At 41.3% G+C, this 19,954-nt stretch overlaps 1 protein-coding gene across 1 annotated transcript in view; it reads right to left on the bottom strand.

The window, feature by feature from the left end:
• Positions 1–19,539, bottom strand: part of XRN2 (5'-3' exoribonuclease 2) — an 83,964-nt gene extending 64,425 nt beyond the window's left edge. Inside the window, exon 1 of the mRNA XM_063113925.1 lies at positions 19,381–19,539. Within this exon, the coding sequence (XP_062969995.1) occupies positions 19,381–19,455 (75 nt within the window). The 5' untranslated portion in view covers positions 19,456–19,539. The remainder of the gene's footprint in view (positions 1–19,380) is intronic.
• Between the last annotated feature and the right edge of the window lie 415 nt (positions 19,540–19,954).

Below are 19,954 nucleotides of genomic sequence, written 5' to 3'. Positions count from 1 at the left end.
GTCTCTACGAAGCCCAGGCGCCTGGCCGAGGGAACTTTTCTCGTGGCCCCCAGCTATTGAAGGACGCTTCATTAGCTGGTCGTGGCTTTTTTCTCAAAAAGATGCATACCAAGGAAGACACTCTTTGGCGGCATTCTTCTCTGACCAGGACTGCCCGTTTCCTTTCTCACCCTCTAAATGGGATCCTCACAATCCAAACCTCCACGTCTCGCTTTCTACTGTACTCCGCACTCTATGCCTCTGGGCCGCCTCCTGGCCAATTTCTCGGCCTCGGGGGAGATATTAAAACTCGAACACCTCGTTACAAGGGATCCCAGTGGCCACAAGATGGCACTCTCGATTTAGATACTCACTGAAACGGCAAGACAGAGAGATTTCCTTGTTCAGGCTTTCTATCTCTAAACGCATTCTTCTCTCTGTCAAAACTGTTCTATGTCTCCAATTCTCCTAGCTCATGCTCGACCTCCCCTTCCAGACTCGGATCAATTTTCTGATCTGTCAGATTACTCTGCTACCCATATGGGCCACCTCGACTACCTCTGTACACTGCAAATCCTTCACCAGCCCCTCCGCCTTTTCCCTCTCCTCCCCACACCTGGTCTCAAGATGCTCGTCCTCAGCCACTCAACCACTCTCCTTCTGCCCCTTCGTCAGGTAACAACCCCACCTCAGTTCCAGCTTTTTATAACCTTTCTGTCAAGTGGCTAAGATGGAAGGAATTGTCTGAGTCCATGTACAGGGAGCAGGTCTGGATGGCGGCTCAGGTACATGCTCAAAATAATAGGTGGCCTGTGGGAGCCATTGCTGTTCCTAGCATGGACCCAAACTGGGACTACCAGGCTGCCCACAGGGATCGGGATCTCTGGGATAACATGATCACACACTTGATTTATGGCATCCAAAAGGCTACTCACAAGTAAGTCAATTATGACAAGCTCAGAGAAATCACAGAGATCTACTGAAAATCCCAACAAGTTCCTAACCCGCCTCTCTGAGGCCCTACGTAAATATACATGTATAGACCCAAACTCCCCTGCAGGCATGGCCCTCTTACACTCTCATTTCATTACCCAATCAGCCCCTGATATTTGAAAAAACTATGAAGGAGATCAGGCCAAATACCAGCTCCTGGCTAATGCTATCCATGGCTCACATACTCCATAGCCGGCTGCCTTAAGGGGCAAGCCACCCAGAAACTGTTTCAAATGTGGTCAACCGAACCACTGGGCATGAACATGTCCCAATCTACGGCTCCCTCCGGGGCCCTGTCCTCACTGCAAACAGCCCAGTCACTGGGGGGCTGACTGTGCCACTTGCCAGGGAGGGCGTGGCCCAGTCCCCAACCTACAGCCTTTGGCTTCACAGCCATCCCTACCAGAGCTTCTTGGCTTTGCTCAGGAGGAGGACCAATGATGCCCAGGGTCTGAGGTCCCCATGGAGATCACCACACATAAGCCCAGGGTAATTCGCCTCATAGCAGGTAAGCCGATCTCTTTTGTCATCAATACAGGGGCCGTTTACTCTACCCTTCCTGAATATGCAGGATCAACAACCCCATCCTCTATCACAATAGTAGGGATCAGAATACCACCCACGGATCACTAAACCCATTACTGCAACCTACATCATACCCAACCCACACACAAATTTTTAATAATGCCTCAATGCCCAACCCCCTTACTGGGATGGGACATTTTTTTCAAATTCAAAGCTATTCTTACCCTAAACACTTTTTTTTTTTTTTTTTTTTTGTCGTTTTTTCGTGACCGGCACACACCGGTCAGTCCTATATAGGATCCGAACCCGCGGCGGGAGCGTCGCCACGCTGCCAGCGCAGCACTCTACCAAGTGCGCCACGGGTACCCTAAACACTTTAACTCCAGCTACAGTACTCTTGCTACAGGCCGCACCCAGACCTGGCCCCTAAGGCTTCCACCTTCCCCTCCCCCTCAGACAAGGTTAAGGATGCTTCTTCTCCCTCCATTGCTACACACCATTCCCCATCCTTGTTAAACTGCGGAACTCCTCCTTGTTCCCTGATGCCCCACAGTACCGCATCGCTAACAAACACCTAACAGGGTTAAAGCCCCTTATAAACAAACTCCTTTCTTCTCATCTCTCACTGCCTACCCACTCACCTCTTAATACACCCATCCTTCTGGTTATAAAGCCTAATGGCTCATACCATTTAGTACAGGACTAATCTTGACACACGCTGTTCCCAACAACTCACTTGGACAGTACTACCTCAGGGGTTTCGGGATAGCCCCCACTTTCTGGCCAGGCCTTAGCTCAAGACTAATCTGAACTTCCCCCAATCTCTAGCACGTTAATACAATATGTGGATGACCTCTTTTGTAGCCCCTCCTATAAGGATTTACAGGCCCACACTGTTGCTCTCCTTAATTTCCTGGCCTCCAGGGGATATCGAGTGTCCCCAGCAAGGCCCAAATTTCTTTTCCTTCAGTCACCTACTTGGGAGTCCACCTCACCCCCAACACCAGGGAAATAATGGTGGATCACAAGAGTCTAATTTCTTAACTCCCTACTCCTACCACAAAGGGTGAAATCCTTTCTTGGGGCTTGCAGGATATCTTCGCCTATGGATTCCTAACTTTGGCACACTAGCAAAACCACTTTATGGGGCAGCCAAAGGGGATCCTGCCATTCCTGTAGATCGCACAAAGCCCATTCATTCTCCCTTCCAGTGATTAAAAGCCGCTCTCCTCGCAGCCCCAGCTCTACTCTCCCAAATCTATCTCATCCTTTTATTCTATATGTCACCGAAACCCAAGGATTGGCAGTCAGGGTTTTGGGACAAAAGGTAGGAGATATTTTCTCACCTGTTGCATACCTCTCTAAACAACTAGACACCACAGCTCAAGGATGGACCCCCCCCCTGTTTATGGGCCTTGGCGGCAGCAGCCCTTTTAGCACAAGAAAGCTCTAAACTAACTTTTGGACAACAGTCAAGACCTTCTCAGCCATAAGGAAAATTCCCAGTTCTTCTTTAAACCTTGCCCTCCCTTAAATCCAGCCACTCTCATCGTAAAATACTCATGACCCTTAGAACACAATTGCATGGAGGCTTTAGACCTCTTTCTCAATCCCTTTCCACACATCTCCCCACATCCCATTACATGGTTCATAGATGGGAGTGCCACCTCCATGCCTGCCCCCTCAGGCAGGTTATGCCACAGTAAATCTAACACAAACTATTGAGGCTGCCCCACTCCCCCCGAACACCACTTCCCAACAGGCAGAACTCATTGCCCTCACCCACACTCTCACACTAACAAGTAACAAATGAGTTCATATATACACTGACTCTAAGTACGCTCATCACACCCTACACTCCTGCACAGCCATATGGAAGGAGAGAAGATACATGACCACTCAGGGAGGACCCATAAAAAGTGGACATTTTATCAAGATACTTCTTAAGGCTGCACAACTCCCAAAGGAGGTTGGCGTTATACACTGCAGAGGACATCAAACCTCCAACGACCCCATAGCCCAGGGAAACAAACTGGTAGATCTAACCACAAAACAGCCTGCTCAATCACCAGGCCCCCCTACTCTTCCTCTCCTACTCAAGTCCTTCTCATGGCCCCTATGCCCTTTTCCCAGTACACACCTCAAGAAATACAACACCTCCAAAAGTTGGGGGCACAGAGGAAGGACAACTGGTATACTCTCTCAGGTTGCTATGTCCTCCCTACCATACAAGCTGAGCAAATCCTTTTAGATTTCCATAATTTGGTTCATATAGGCTATGAACCCCTACTATGCCTTCTTCGGCCCTTATGTTACTCTCCCCACATGGCCAAGTTACTAAACAATCCACTCAAAACTGCCCTTTGTGTACTCATTGCTTAAATTCTTTCCCACCCGCCAGGCCAGAGGATACACCCCTGGCCAGCCAGGATTGGCAAACTGACTTTACTCACATGCCTCCCCACAAAAGGACACGCTATTTTCTAACCCTAGTAGATACCTTTTCAGGTTGAATTAAGGCTTTTCCCTGCACTTCAGAGGATGCTACAGCAGTAACGCATGCTCTCACCTCAGAAATCATTCCTTGTTTTGACCTACCCACAGGTCACTCACGGGCCTATGGGCTGCCCCCCCACTGCAAGCCCACAGGCCTCAGCCCCCTCGAACTTATATACGGTAGGCCCTTCACTCTAACACCTCTCCCTTCCAGCTCATCGCCTTTAGGCCAGCATCTCCCTACTCTTTCGCTCATTAGGGATTTTCTTAGGGAACAGGCCAACCTCCTATTACCTCATCCTTTCCCCACCACCTCCTCAGACTTTAAACTGAGCCCAGGACAGCAAGTGTATATTAAAACCCGAACCCCAAAGCCCCTCTCACCATGTTGGGAAGGGCCTTATACAGTACTTTTCACCACCCACACAGCAGTAAAAGTACTGGGAAAGGCCCCTTGGTACCACTTATCCTTGGTAAAACAAGCACCTGAGACTTTAACCAAAGAATCTGTTAACACCAAGCCAGAGGGGTCCCTCTACTGAACCCCCAACCCAACATCTCCTCACATTTTGTCCATTTTAGAACCCATAAAACTGAAAATCTCCAGGAGCTCCACTCTTCCCCCAATCCCAAAAGAAGGATGATCTTTTCCCCAGCAATTATCCTCTCACTCTTACCGGCCCACTTCACGTCCTTTGCACAAGAGCTACTCCAAGACTGGTCCTGACCTGCTATCACGGGTTTGCCATCATGCGACATGGTAAGTATTTACCACCCCGTGTCCCTAACCTTTATTATACTATCTGTTCTAGTACTTGCTACAGGATTAGCCAGTGCTGCCCCAAAAGATTGTAACATTATAGGAAGATTTCTTCTGGCATTCCTTTACCTCCTATCAGTAGGATGCTTCTTAGCAATTTCATTGTGGCGATGTGCCCTTTAAATTCTTTTGGCCCCCTAACCCTTTGCATCCTTCCTGTTTTTTTCCTCCTATCTCAATGCTCCCCCTTACCTGGAACATAGAGGTTCCAGGTCCGCAGGGACGATGCAGTCCTCAATGAATAAGACTGGTCCCCGAGTGACTCATCTGTCTCCCGCTTCGCAAGAAACTTTTTGTGGTCACACCCCTCCCTGTCGATGCAGCCCGTAATGTTTCCACAAACGTCTCTTCACTTTCCTCTAATCTCACCTCGGAGGGGACTGTCAGCATTGTGAGGGGCCGGCCCACACTCTGCCTCACTAACACCATCAAATGCTACCACTCACTTACCCCCTCTTCACCCATGCCCTAAAACCAGAATATATTTCCTTTGTAAAACTACAGTTATCCTGTTGCCAGCCCCCTAACACGATTTCTTGCATATTCGTTTGGCTTGTCCCCATCCCCAACATCACATTCCAGACAGATGGAGAGATGGAGACGGGACTGGGACTAACTTCAGCCCCCACTTCAGGAAGTGCCCCCCCACCCCCGCTCCCATAGGGCACTAATTGCACCTTTTTAAATTGAGGCAGGGATCCTTCCTGCAACTGGGACTGGCATTGTGGGCCTTGCTACTGCCTCTCAATTCTATCAAAAACTCTCAGAAGAACTAAATATAGACAGCATCTCCTCCCTCCAGCGACAGGTCACCTCACTCGCAACAGTCACTTTACAAAACCATCAGGCCCTGTACTTCCTTACAGCTGAGAAAGAAAGCACCTGCCTCTTCTTGGGGGAGGAGTGCTGTTATAACATAAGTGCGTCCAGGGTGATCCAAAACAACTTAAAGCATTTCACTGAACCCTTGGATATCCTGGCTTATGCCCCTACTAGGACCCCTAACTGTGCTGGGACTTATCCTACTTTTTGGTCCCTGTCTCTTTTTGTGTTTCTCTAATTCCTTTCAGGAATGAATGCAGGCTTTCACCAACCAAAAGGTTGCCAAATTATTCCTGCAAGGAGGATATCAGCCCCTCAGAATCAGCAACCCTTCCCCAGAGGAATACAGCCTCCCCACACAAAACCAATACCCCACCACCTAATTGGTTTACTAGCCAACATAAATCTTTTATTTTTTCCATATCTTCACCCATCTCCAGCAGGAAGTAGCTTCAGAAAAATGAGACCTACACCCCTTTTCCCTTCTTCTTATACTTAAAAGGCAGAAATGATGGATTTTGGATGTGACCGGCACCACTGTGCATACAGTAAGCACGAAATAGCTGCCGGCCTCGTCTTCCACTCCGGCACCAAGCCCTTTCCCCCTGCCCTTTACAGGAAGCCTCCTGACTTAGAGAAACCCTTTTGCTTCTGCAAGGGCACAATTCTCCACCCCATCCACATTAGCATAACATCCCTCCCTGATGGTATCAGCCAGTCCTTGGCCCCCTGTATAACCTCTACCACCCCCACTCCTGCTGCTGCCTTCTATTTTGAGGGCGGCCCTGGGCTGTTCCCCACTTTCAGCACAGCACAACAGGTTCTTTTCCTTTAATACAGCTTGAACTGTACCCGGTGTGTAGGCTCACTTTCTTTCAATGTCTATATAAAAATACACTCCAAAGGTTTCGAAGTATACTCGTAAAATGAATTTCATTGCAACCTGCTGTTCCAGTCAACCTAATAAGCAGAAAACAGTACTGTCAGTAATAGCTAAGTGCATTTTTGTTTAAACCTACACAGGAATTAAAAAGCAACACTAGAAAAATCATAAGTGATGTCTGAGATTCAAGTAAAAAGAGAATCCCACTGATGGAAGTCAAATGCCAAATTATACAACTCAATCTTAGATTTCCCTTAAAGCAGCTTGGAAATACAGAAAAGAAATACAAAAGGTGGGTGATATTTTACAGAGAAAGAGCCAAAAAGCTACTGAAAATTTCACATTATAGTATTTTGACTTAAAAATTCAGGCTATTAATAGTTGCTAAATAGGACATTTGAATACTTGTGGGTGGTATTTTCATTCTTATACAATGTTAGTGAACAAGAACTAATAAGTACCACTAACATGTATGGAGCATTTAAAATGTGTTAAGTACTGTTTTAAGGGCTTTTACTCATAAATTATTCCATTCTATCATCACAACAATCCTGTGACATCTGGATTATCCCACTTAACAAATGAGAACACAAATGCTTAGAGGGATTAAGTGACTTTCCCAAAGTCACACTACTGCCAGGTTCAGGAACCAGGATTTGAACCCAGCAGTTTGACCTAAGATCTGGTATTTCAACCAGTACGTTAGACTGATAATTGTGATTTCACTAGATACAACACAATGTGTGCAGAGAACTACAGCAAGTACTAAGGAACATATAAAATATGCACGACATGTAAGTTGATCCTTGCTCTCCAAAACATAAAACCATATTGGAGAGATCAACTTCCAGCATGACAGCACAGATGCTCCATTCACCTGCTCCCCAGTGAAACTGGCAAGAATTATTTTAAAAAACAAAAATATTTAAAGTTAAAGCCTTTGGAAATGGTCCTAACAGCAAACAGTAAATCAAGAAAACCTATGAAAACTTCAGAACTGACTTCATTTGCAAAAGAATACAGCAAAAGTTTAAACCTAAAGGCTCCCTCAAGAATGGTGAAAGTTATGGTGAAAAAGCAACTGGGAGGAGATTCATGGATCTAATGAAGATACAGCCTAGACTACAAACCAGCTAGCTTACAGGACAGAACTAAGGAATAAGACAGCTGGGAGTCAGGGATGGCACAAATACCAAACAGTCTCAGAAACTAACCCCTAGAAAGAGCCACAATTCAACTGAATGGGTGTGAAGAAGAATTTATGCCCCAGGGCACTATGGAAAATAGCAGAGCAATGGGCCCAATTGGTGAAGTTTAACTGCTGGGTGTGATTAGGGAAAGAGTGGGAGAGAGCCCCAGAGTGGCTGTGAGCATGTCCGGGAAACCACACCTCCCTGAGGAGCAACATCAGAGTCATAAATAACACAGTAGGGAAGAAATACACTTTGTGAAAATAATCCAGCCAGTCAATAAATAAATAAATAAGCAAATAACAATAACAAGCCCTGGAAGGGCCTGGGGAGAAGCAACACCCAGAATTGCTACAATATATTATCTAAAATGTCCTGTTTACAACAAAAAAAACCTATCATTCATTAAAAAAAAAAAAAGCATGATCCATACACCAGGAATAAAAGCAAGCAACAGAAACTGCCTTTGAAAGTAACCAAATGTTGGATTTAACAGAGAGAGATTTTAAAGTAGTTATCACAAATGTGCTCACAGAAGAAAGTCTGATTAAAGAAATAAAGAAAGGTATGATGATAATTCATATGAAACAGAGAATATCAACAAAGAAATAAAAATTATTAAAAAAAATGGAAACCTTAGAGCTGAAAAGTACAATAACTGAAATAAAAAAATTCAAAAGAGTGGCTCAAAAGCAGATTTGAACTGGCAAAAGAAAGAACTAGCACTCTTGAAGATAGACTAATAGAGATTACGCAAGCTGAAGAACAGAGGAAAAAAAAGGAGAGCTGGAAAGAAATATGGGACACAACTATGTACATGAACATACACATAATGACAGTAATATTGGAAGGAGAGGAGAAAGAAAAAGGAACATTAAAAACACTCAAATAAATAATAGCTGAAAACTTCTCAAATGTATTAAAAAACAATTACCCACACACCCAGGAAGTTCTACAGACTCCAAGTAAGATAAACACAAAGAGAGCCACAAGCAGACATACCACAGTAAAAATGCTGCAAGTGAAAGACACGAGGAAAATACTGAAAGAACCAAGAACAAAATGAGTCATTTACAAGGGAATCCCAATAACATTAACAGCTGACTTCTAAGCAGAAATAATGGAGGCCAGAGGGCAGCGGGATGACACAATAAGCGCTGAAAGGAAAAACTGTAACAAAATGAGTCATTTACAAGGGAATCCCAATAACATTAACAGCTGACTTCTAAGCAGAAATAATGGAGGCCAGAGGGCAGCGGGATGACACAATAAGCGCTGAAAGGAAAAACTGTCAATCAAGAATCCTATGTCCAAGAAAGTTACTGTTCAAAAACAAGGGTGAAATAAAGCTAAAGGAAGCTGTAAAGGAGGAATAGAGGGAGAAAAATGACCTGGGATATGTAAAATACTAAAAGTAAAATGGCAAACATAAATCCAATTACATCAACAATTACATTAAATGTGAATGGAATAAACAATCCAACAAAAAGGCATGTTGTCAAAGTATTTTCAAAAAACATGATCCTACTATAACGTTGTTTACAGGACAGACATTTGAGGCTTAAAGTCACAAAGAGAATAAAGTAAATGATGGGAAAAGATAACCATGCAAACAGCAACTACAAGAAAGCTGAAGTGGCTATACCAGTGAAAGACAAAATAGACTTTAAAATAAAAAATGTTACTAGAGATAACAAGGATCATTTTATAGTAATAAAAGTCAATCTATCAAGGAAAAAGATAGAAAAATTAGAAATATATGTGTGCCCAACAGAGCACCAAAATAAATAAAATATTTTTAAAATGAAGAGACGATTCAACAATGATAGTGGGAAACGTTATACTCCACTTTCAATAATGGATAGTACTACAAAGAAGATCAACACGGAAAAAGATTATTTGAACAACACTATAAACAACATCCTAGACCTAAAGGAATACTCCACCTAATGACAGAAAATACAATTCTCAAGTGCACATGAAACATTCTCTCAATAAAACTAAAAGCACAGACATAAAGCAAAGTATATCCTCCAACCACAATGAAATGCAATTAGAAATCCATAACTGGACTCAAAATAGCTTATGAACCTATACTGAAGAGCTAAAACTGTAAAACTCTTAGAATAAAGCACAGGCATAAATCTTTTTGACCTTGGATTTGGCAATGGATTCTTAGATATGCCACCAAAAGCACAAACAGTGAAAGAAAAAAATAGGTAAATTGGACTTCATCAAAATTTAAAACTTTTACTCTTCAAAGGATGCCATAAGAAAGTGGAAAGACAACCACAGAATGTGAGAAAATATTTGCAAATCATGTATTTAATAAAGGACATATATCCAAAATAAAAAAAAAAAACTCAATTGAACAATAAAAGGACAATCCAATTTAAAAAGGGGCAAAGAATCTTTATAGACATTTCTTCAAAAAAGATATATGAATAGCCATTAAGAATATAAAAAGATGTTCAACATCATTAGACATCAGGGAAATGCAAATCAAAACCACAACAAGATACCATTTTCACATACCCACTTAGAATGGTCAGAATCAAAAAGTCAGATATCAAGTGTTACCAAGTATAGGAAGTTCTCTGGGTGGCCTTGGACCAACCCAATTCTCCTCGCTTCTTGCTTGTACTTCTCAACAATTACTGTAGAATGTGCTGGGAATACAAGATCCTGAAACAGGGAAGAACTGCCTGAAACTGCCCAGTGCCTTATTCCTGTTCCTCCCAGGGATGTAACATCTTAAATTAGGGAGGAACTGCTTCGAACTGCCTGGGCTGTGTGCCCCATTAGAGATAGGAAGCAGACTGCCCTTCAAAGCTTTAGCCAAATTATTCACATGGCCCCGAGGTTTATAACCCAGGGCAGGCTGCCTTTTGGGGTCCCCCTCAGCTGCGATGCAAGTGGGGCACATGCAGTTGAGATTCCATCTGCCCCAAGCAGCTTTCCTGAGCCTCAGAGAACCAGTTCACAATGAATCTGCGGGTTTTTGTTGTCCCTTACTGCCTATCTGTAAATAACAAATGCACTTCAGGTAACTTATCATATGAGTGTTCTGTCTCACGAAACTCAGACAAGTTGGTAATCAGTACACAGTAAACCTGCTTCACAGCAAGAATGTAGAAAAACTAGAACCTCATACACTGCTGGTGGGAATGTAAAATGGTCTGACAGTTCTTCAAATGATTAAACATAGTTACCATATGACCCAGCAATTCCACTTCTAGATATATACCTGAACGAAATGAAAACATGCCCACACAGAAACTTGTACATGAAAGTTTACAGCAGCATTATTCATAATAGCCAAAAGATGGAAACAATTCAAACATCCATCAACAGACAAATGGATAAACAAAATGTGGTATATCCATACAGTGACACATTATTTAAACATAAAAAATAAGGAAGTACTGATACATGCTGCAACATGGACAAACCCTGAAAACATAATGCTAAGTCAAAGAAGCCAACCAGAAAAGGCCACATATGATTCCATCCATATGAAAGTGTAGAAGGTTAGAAATCTTGATTCTCATCTGATTTTTAGATAGGGTTTTTAGGTGATGCATGCATGAGACAAAGGCCTCCAGCCAGGGAACAAAAGTCCACAGCCAGAGGCAAAAGCCTATCTAAATCAAGTATATTTTGATTCTCAGTTGATTTTTAGAATGGGTTTTTAGGTAATGTATGTATGGGGCAAAAGCCCTCAATTAAGAGACAAGAGACAATGATCTACAGATAGTGTAGCAAAAGCCCATCTAATCAATTCTAATCACTGTTTAGAGATGGGATTACTTACTTGCGCTATTTAATATACTGATTGTTGTTAAAATATGTTGATGGAATTGCTGTAGGGAAAAACGTGAAGAATATATTTGCTAAGGGCAAGCTGTTTGTTGGTTGAAACTTTGGAGACAATTATAAGAATGAAACTTTTGCTTAAATCATTTGGGGAGTGGTTATACTTTGGGTTAGATAATGATCAGGTTTATCAATATAAGTTTTCACAAATTGTACTTTGAAATGTCACCTTGTTAATTTACATGACATTACTGGTTTCCATTGTTTAAGCTATAATTAGCTATAGATAACTTTGTCACATTGCCCATGTCTTCATGTCCTTTTTAAATGATTGAATCAACTGATTTTTCTTATGAAACTTCCTTGTCTTTACAATAAAAACAGAAGCTAACTTCGAATCGGGGCTTGATGAAGTTTGGATGTGTTGTCGCCTCCAAAACTCATGTGGAAATTTGATCTCCAATGTGGCAGTGTTGGAAACTGATTGAGTCAGGGGGCAAATCTTTCATGAAAGGATTAATGAGTGAGTTCTCGCTCTATTAGTTCCCACGAGAGCTCATAGCTTAAAAAGACCCTGGCACCTTCTCTCTCTCTCTTACTTCCTCTCACCATGTGATCTGTTTGTACCCACCGGCTGCCTGCCACTTTCCACCATTGGTAGAAGCAGCCTGAGGCCCATGCCAGATGCAGCTGTCCCAGAATCATAAGCCAAATAAACCTCTCTTCTTTATAAATTACCCAGTCTCAGGTAATTCTGTTATAGCAACACAAAACAGACTAAAACAGGGCTGTACCCCGTTTTCTCCTTCTAACAGAGGAGTTGCTGAGGTGCAGTCCCTTAGGGCTTCTCCTTGCATTCACATTCACGTTGCTTTGCGTAATCTTTTTTCATCTCCGTTACACAGTAAGAAATGTAACATGAAAGTACAGAATAGGGAAATCTATGCAGAAAGTAGGTTAGTAGTTGCTTAGGGCTGTGGAAAGAGGGGACAGTAGACAGAGGAACAAAAGTTAAAGAGTACAACCTTCTTTTTGAGATGATGAAAATGTTCAAAAATTGACTGTAGTGATGGTTGCACACATCTGTAAATATACTAAAAACCATTGAATTGTACACTTTAAATGGGTGAACTGTATGATATGTAAATCATATCTCAATAAAACTTCTTAAAGAATGTAGTAACCAGCTTCAAAAAAACAAAACATACTAGCAAAAACAGAATGCAAGGTCAAGGGCCAACGCCTCCCTTGTTCATTGTTATTCTCCCTTCCCTTAGAGCACTGCCTGTCATAAAAAAGTAAGCAACAAAATAGAAGGGAGAGAGAAGCAGCAGTATAGGAAACCTGGATTTCATGACATGAAAACAGTATGCAATACTCAACACTACCCAGTGTTACCAAAAGTTAGACACAAAAACATCTCCACTTTTACTTAGACATATAAACTAACTGAAAATTAACTTACCAAACAAAATTCTGATATCAGATTTTCATAACAGTTGCCACTTATCAAGTACTTCTGTGCTTGGCACTTAATCTGCATTAATACATTAAACCGATACAACCACCCTATTTGGTACATATATACCTGATATTCATTATTCGTGAATTCCATATTTGCAAATTCACCTACTCACTAAAACTTAATTTAACCTCCAAATAAATAGGGTACTTTGGCAACCATTTGTGGAAATGAGCAGAGCAGTGAAAAGTTTGAGTTGCTCAACACACACATTTCCAGCTGATGTCAAACAAGGTTTCAGCTCTTATACAAAGATAACCAAAGAGTGAAGACTGTAGTGGACAGTTCAGTCAAGTGTATTAAATTAAACTAAATTTGGCCTGAGGATGCCTCCATACTTTCGTGTCCTTACTTTAGAAACTGCAACTTAACTTACACCAAACTAAGTGAAAGCCTAACTTAGGAGCATACTTTTGTAACAAACAGTTAAATCTCAGCCAGTCGCAGCAAATGAGCTACAGGCGGCCCACTATTCAGATCATGTTCAAATGAAGCAAACAGCTGGAGCTGTAACCAATCAAGCTGTTTTGTAACTCACTTCCATCTTCCATCCATAAAGGCTGCCTGCCCACATTGCAGAGTAGAGCTCTCTGAATCTCTTCTGGTTCTGAGGGCTGCCCTATTTGTGAATCACTCATTGCTCAATTAAACATTGTTAAATTTGTCTAAAGTTTCTATTCCAACAAGTGCAAGAAGTTCCAGCTGTCTAGAGTATAGTTGTTTAAGTCACTTTCCCAATTTCAGAAAGCTGATAAATGGAGAACTGTATGAGCCGAGCCATTAAAGGACACAAAGTGAAGACGCTGATGGTTGAATCAATAAATAGTATGCCAACAGAGATAAAATGAAATCATAAAAAATAATCCAAAAGGAGGCAGAAGACTTGGAAAACAGAAATAAAGAACAGATGACATAGAAAACAAATCCTAAGATGACAGATTTAAACCTAACCATATCAATAATCTTTTTTCTTTCTTTTTTTTTTTGTCTTTTTCGTGACCGGTACTCAGCCAGTGAGTGCACCGGCCATTCCTATATAGGATCCAAACCCGCGGCGGGAGCGTTGCTGCGCTCCCAGCGCCGCACTCTCCCGAGTGCGCCACGGGCTCGCACCAATAATCATTTTAAATGTGAATGCTTTAAATGGTCCAGTCACAAGGCAGAGATTGGGAAAACAGTTTGATTTGTCTTCAAAAAGCCAAACATAGAATTACCACATGATCCAGAATTCCACTCAGAGGTACATATCCAAAGAACTGAAGTAGGGTCTGAAATAGATACCTATACACCGATGTTCATAGCAGAGTTATTCACAATAGCCTAAAAGTAGAAACAACCCAAGTGTCCAAACAAAATGTGACATATACATACAATGGAATAGTATCTGGCCTTAAAAAAGGAATGAAATTCTGATACATGCAACAACATGTATGAACCTTGAAAACATTACGCTAAGTGAAATAAGCTAGACACAAAAGGACAAATATTGAATGATTCCACTCATATGAGGTACCTAGAATAGGCAAATTCATAAAGGCAGAAAGTAGGGAAGGGGGGATAAGGAGTTACTGTGTAACAGGTAAAGTTTCTGTTTGGGATGATAAAGAAGTTATGAAAATGGATAGTGGTGATGGTGGCACAATACTGTGAATGTACTTGGTTCCACTAAAGTATACATTTAAAAACAGTTAAAACGATAAATTCTTTGTTATGTATATTTTACCCCAATAAAAAAGGGGGGCAGAAATTGTCAAACTATAAAAAAGCAAGTATATTGCCTAAAAAAAAATCCACTTTAAATATAAAGATGCAAACATGCTAAAAGAATGACACTAGTGAAAAGAACTGGCTATATTAATATCAAATAAAGTAGATTTCAGAGCAAAGAATATTACCAATGATAAACAAGGTCATTTCATAATGACAAAGAAGTATATTCGTCAAAAAGACAGAACAATCATGTCTCTAAGTATCTATGAACTTCAAAATGAGAGGAGCAAAACCAATAAAATTGAACAGAGAAACAGAAATTTCCAAAAATTATACTTGAGATTTTCACACCCAAATCTATAATTACTAGAAAAAGGCAACAGAAAAATCAGTAAGCATTGTTCAAATCTTCTATGTCCTTACAATCCACATGATAACATTTATGGAACACCACACCCAACATTAGACCTTTTAGGTCTACATGAAACATTTACGGAGACCATGTTCTGGGCCATAAAAGAGTCTGATAAAGTTTAAAAGGATTCAAATTATGCAAAGTATGTTCTCTGACAAGGGAATTAAATTAGAAATCAATAACAGAAAAAATATCTGGAAAATCCCCCATATATTGAAAATTAAGTAGCCCTCTTCTAAATAACCAATAGGCAAAGGGATTATTAGAATATATTTTTAACTAAATAAAAACGAAAATACAACATGTCAATATTTATGGCACATAGCTCAAACAATATCTAGAAGATAATTTTCTGCACTCAACATCTATCAGAGAAAATGTTTCAAAACAATGACCTCAGCTTCTATCTTAACAAGGAAAAGAAAAGCAAGCTAAATCCAAAGTGAGCATAACAAAGAATAATAAAAATAAGGACAAAATCAAAGAAATAGAAAACAGAAAAACAATAGAGAATATCAATGAAACCAAAAGCTAGTTGAGAACAGTCTAGTCAGACTGATTGATAAAAGAACAAAAGAGAAAAGACAAAAGTACCAGTGTCAGAAATGAGAGAGGTGACATCACTACAAATTCTAATATTAAAAGGATAATAGGGAAATACTATGAACAACTTTACGTCAACAAATTTGACGGCTTAGATGAAATGGACAAAATGCATGTAACATACAAACTACAAAAGCTCATCCAAAAAGAAATAGATAACCTTCTGAACAGTTCTACATCTATTAAAGAAATTGAATTTGTAGCTAAAAAACTTCCCACAAAACCCCAGGTCCCAAATGGCTTCAATGGTGAATTCTTTATTTTTATTTTTTTCAGGATCTGTTTTTAGAATTTACTCATGAATTCTATTAAATATTTAAGGAAGAAATTAAGCCAATTCCATACAAACTATTCCCGAAAATTGAAGAGGGTATACATTGCAACCAAATCTGAGGCCAACATTATTCTGATATCAAAACTAGACAAAGATGTTACAAGAATGCTACAGACAAATATCTTTCCTAAATATAAATGTAAAAATTCTCAACAAAACTTGAGCAAACTGAATCCAACATTATATAAAATGACCAAGTGGGGTTTATCTAAGGAATGCTAGGTGGGTACAACATATAAAAATCAATGCAATTCACCACATTAAAAGACTAAAAACAGAAACCATAGAATGTACTAAAACTATAAAACTTCTCTAAGAAAGCATAGGAGAAGAGCCTAGTGACCTTGGCTTTGGTAAAGATTTCTTAAGTACAAGACAAAAAGCAAGAATATAAATAAATAAATAAATCAGACTTCATTAAAACCTAAAAATGTTTGTTCTTCAAGACACTGTTAAAAAGTAAATAGATAAGCCACAGATTAAGAGAATATTTTTGAAAAAATATTTTAAACTAGGGACTTCCATCTAGAATATGTAACAAACTCTCCAATTCATTAATAGGACAAACAACCCAGTTTAAAAACTGGCAAAATATCTGAACAAACACCTCTCCCAAGAAGATCTGTGGAAGGCAAGCACCTGAAAGATGCTCAACATCATGTCATTAGGGAAATACAAGTTAAAACCACAATAAGACAACACTACACTACAATATCTAAAGCCAAAAAGACTAATCATACTAAGTGTTGGTGAGTAAATGGAGCACCTAGAACTCTCCTATGCTGCTGGTGTCAAAGTAAAATGGTACAACCAATTAAAAACAGTGGGTTAGTAGAGAGGAATTACACAGAGGCAGAAGGAATGTTTTAGAAATGATGTTCATTGTCTTGAGGGTGGTGATGATTTGTTTCATGGATGAGTACATTGTATTAAATTGTATACTTTAAATATGTGCAGTTTATTTTATGTCAATTATACCTCAATAAAGTTGCAAAAGGGGTAGGGGATGAGACAGGGAAAGACAGCTAGAGAATGAGACAGAAAAGAAAAAGAATCAGTCTAAGAGGATCAGTACCCAGTTTGCAGAGGGAAGAGAAAGAGGTCAAGAAATAATCAAAAGCTTTTCCTAAGCCTTAAGAACACAAGACTCCAGACTCAAAGAGTCAGCCAAGTACTGATCAAAATGAATTTAAATTTAAAATAAAATCTATGCCTAGGTACATAATCATGAAAGTTTACACTATCAAGGATAAAGATCTTTTAAAACTCAAAATTGGTCAATAAAAGAATAAAACAGAAGAGCATAAAAATTAAGAGCATGGCCTTCCTGGTTTCCACACTGGCTCTGACATTAGCTAAGTAACCTTGGGTATGTTACTCAACCCTTCCGTGTTTCAGTTTTCTCATCTGTGATAATGATGATGATGATGATAATAATAATAATAATAACAATAATAATAATAATAATAATAAACAGTAGTAGTCATGAAATTGTTATGAGGATCTAACAAATTATCTGTAGCAATCAGGACAGTGCCTGGTACATGATACACTATGTAAGTGTTGGTTAAATAAACAAATCACAGTAACACTCAATTTGTCATCAACAATACTAGATGACAGAACACAAAAGAACAATGCTTTCAAAGTTTTTAGGAAAACTAATTTTCAAACTTGAATTCTATGCCTAGCTAATGGTCGTTCATTTGAATAAAAGTAGAATGGAGATATTTGGGGGCCTATGATAACTCAGAAAACTCACACAACCTGAATCTGCACAGTAACAACAATCAACAGTACTATTTCATTTTTCCGCTTTCAAAACAAACGTGTACAGCCAAATCCCTATACAAAAAACTGTATAGGCTATTTAATTTTGGATGTCAACAACGCAAAAGTACAGCTGACAAACTTGAGGTGAAGAGTAAGGGGATTAGGAGTAGAAAAGCAAGTACTAAGTCAAGGGATACTTTATACAGGTGATGTAATAATAAAAGCATATCACTTAAAGTTACAAAGTTTACCAATATTAGAAATAAAAATAGCGATTTACTCTATTAGAATGGGAGGGCTGGATAAGTGACTAAATCTTCTCCTACCATAGCTAGAATCCAACAGATTGACCTAAAACTGATAAATCAAGTATAAGCATATTTAGAAATAGAAAAAAATAGTTAAAAGTGGTTGTCTCTGGAGAGGAGAAATGGGATGGGAAGGGGTAGAGCAAGGAATTGTTGCTTTATATTTGTTTAAAACACGCACAAATAAAGTTTATAAAGTTTGATAAAAGTTTACCAACAAAGAAAATAGCATTCAGCGTAGCAGTTTCTCTTTAAGAAAAACACAAGCACTGGGAATGTCACCAAAACAAGACTTTTGGTTTCTCCTTCGATAGAAACTAAGAAACTAAAAATCAAGATCTTACCAATCTAAGCAAAAGAAGTTCACAGTGACAGGCGGGTGCTCTCTTCAAAACCAAGGAGTGAGGATGGCATGATATGCCTCTGAACCTCCCCAATGCAGATATTCTAATTAAGAACACAAAAATCGAACCCGGACAGTATCACAGAAACGATAAAAGCACAACTCAGGAATGGCCGAAAGTCTACCTACATATTAAACAACTAACAATAAGTGTATAGTTTGAGTGCATCCAGAAATCTTGCAAATTTTAACGAGCATGCTGTCCAGCAGTTGGGGCACGTGGGGAAAATGGCACTTAAGACTTCTACCTTGTCCTAGGTCTTTCTAACATGCTGCTTTCAGAGTAAGGTCTAAGAGGAGCAACAGATGGCCTCGCACACTGGGAAAAAACCTTTAAGGCACGAACAGTAAACAACAGAAGCTCGCCGCCAGGGATTACTCTACAAAGCTGTTAAAGCCTGGGATCGCGCAAACCTAACCAGTTAACTCAGCTAACCTGGCAAGTGTGGCTCAACTGCCTTTGAGCCCCTTCCGAGACCCAAAATGCGCGGTCCCGAAAGGAAACAAAGCCGTGGGCGGGGCCTTCCGGTCCCGGAAAAAGCGGGCAGAGGAGGATCGGCCCTCCCGCTAGCTCGGACCCTGCTCGTCCCAGGCCGCGCCCGCTCCCCAGGCCCCGAATCCGAGCGCCGGCTTCTGACCGCGTGTCGGGCAGCGGCTGCCAGCGGTGTGGCAAGGCGGCGCGAGCTCCGGCAAGCCTCCCCGGGGACAGGCGGTGAGCCCCGAGGTCCGCGGCCTAGACGCGCCGGCACCCTCGGCCCCAGCGTGGGAGTCGCCTGGCTCCTCCTCACCTTCTCTTCCACGCAGTTGACAATGATGGACGGGTACTTGCGACTGAGCCAGCGGAAGAACGCTGGGACTCCCATAGCTGCACCACAGCTGGAGGCGGCGGCCCGGCCGGCTGAAGAGCGTAACCACAGAGACAGGCAGGAGCGGCGGCCAAGGCCACGGGGTACTTCCTCCCACGTGCGCGCCGGAGACCGGAAGTGATGTCACAGCGCCGCCGCCGGGGATGCTGGGAAGGAGGCTGCGCTAGGCTAAGACCTCAGCTCCAGGCAGGTGATTGCCTGGCCTGACCCGCCTGGTTGTGGAAAGCGTGGTCCTACCTGGACGGGGTGGTGAAGGTTGCAGCTGGTCTCGCTCGGTGCGCTCATTTTCAGTGGTCGCAGCCCCGAAGTCCGTCTAAGTCGCGGGGGCTCCCGGGCGACGCCTTCGGTGCGGCTCCTCTGGGATGTCACTTCCCCAGTCTTCGAGCTCCCCCCGGGACGGAATCCCCTTGCTCTGCAGCCCTCGGGGGAGCTCTTCCTTGCCCGTTTGGTCACCTCCTCTTCGAAAGAGCGTGTCTTCTTTTACTTTCTTTCTCAT

This window comes from Cynocephalus volans, chromosome 11 (genome assembly GCF_027409185.1).
Source record: "Cynocephalus volans isolate mCynVol1 chromosome 11, mCynVol1.pri, whole genome shotgun sequence".
In the NCBI taxonomy this organism is placed as follows: domain Eukaryota; kingdom Metazoa; phylum Chordata; class Mammalia; order Dermoptera; family Cynocephalidae; genus Cynocephalus; species Cynocephalus volans.
Note: the sequence above shows the minus strand (reverse complement) of the source record. Positions and strands in the feature narration are given on the sequence as shown.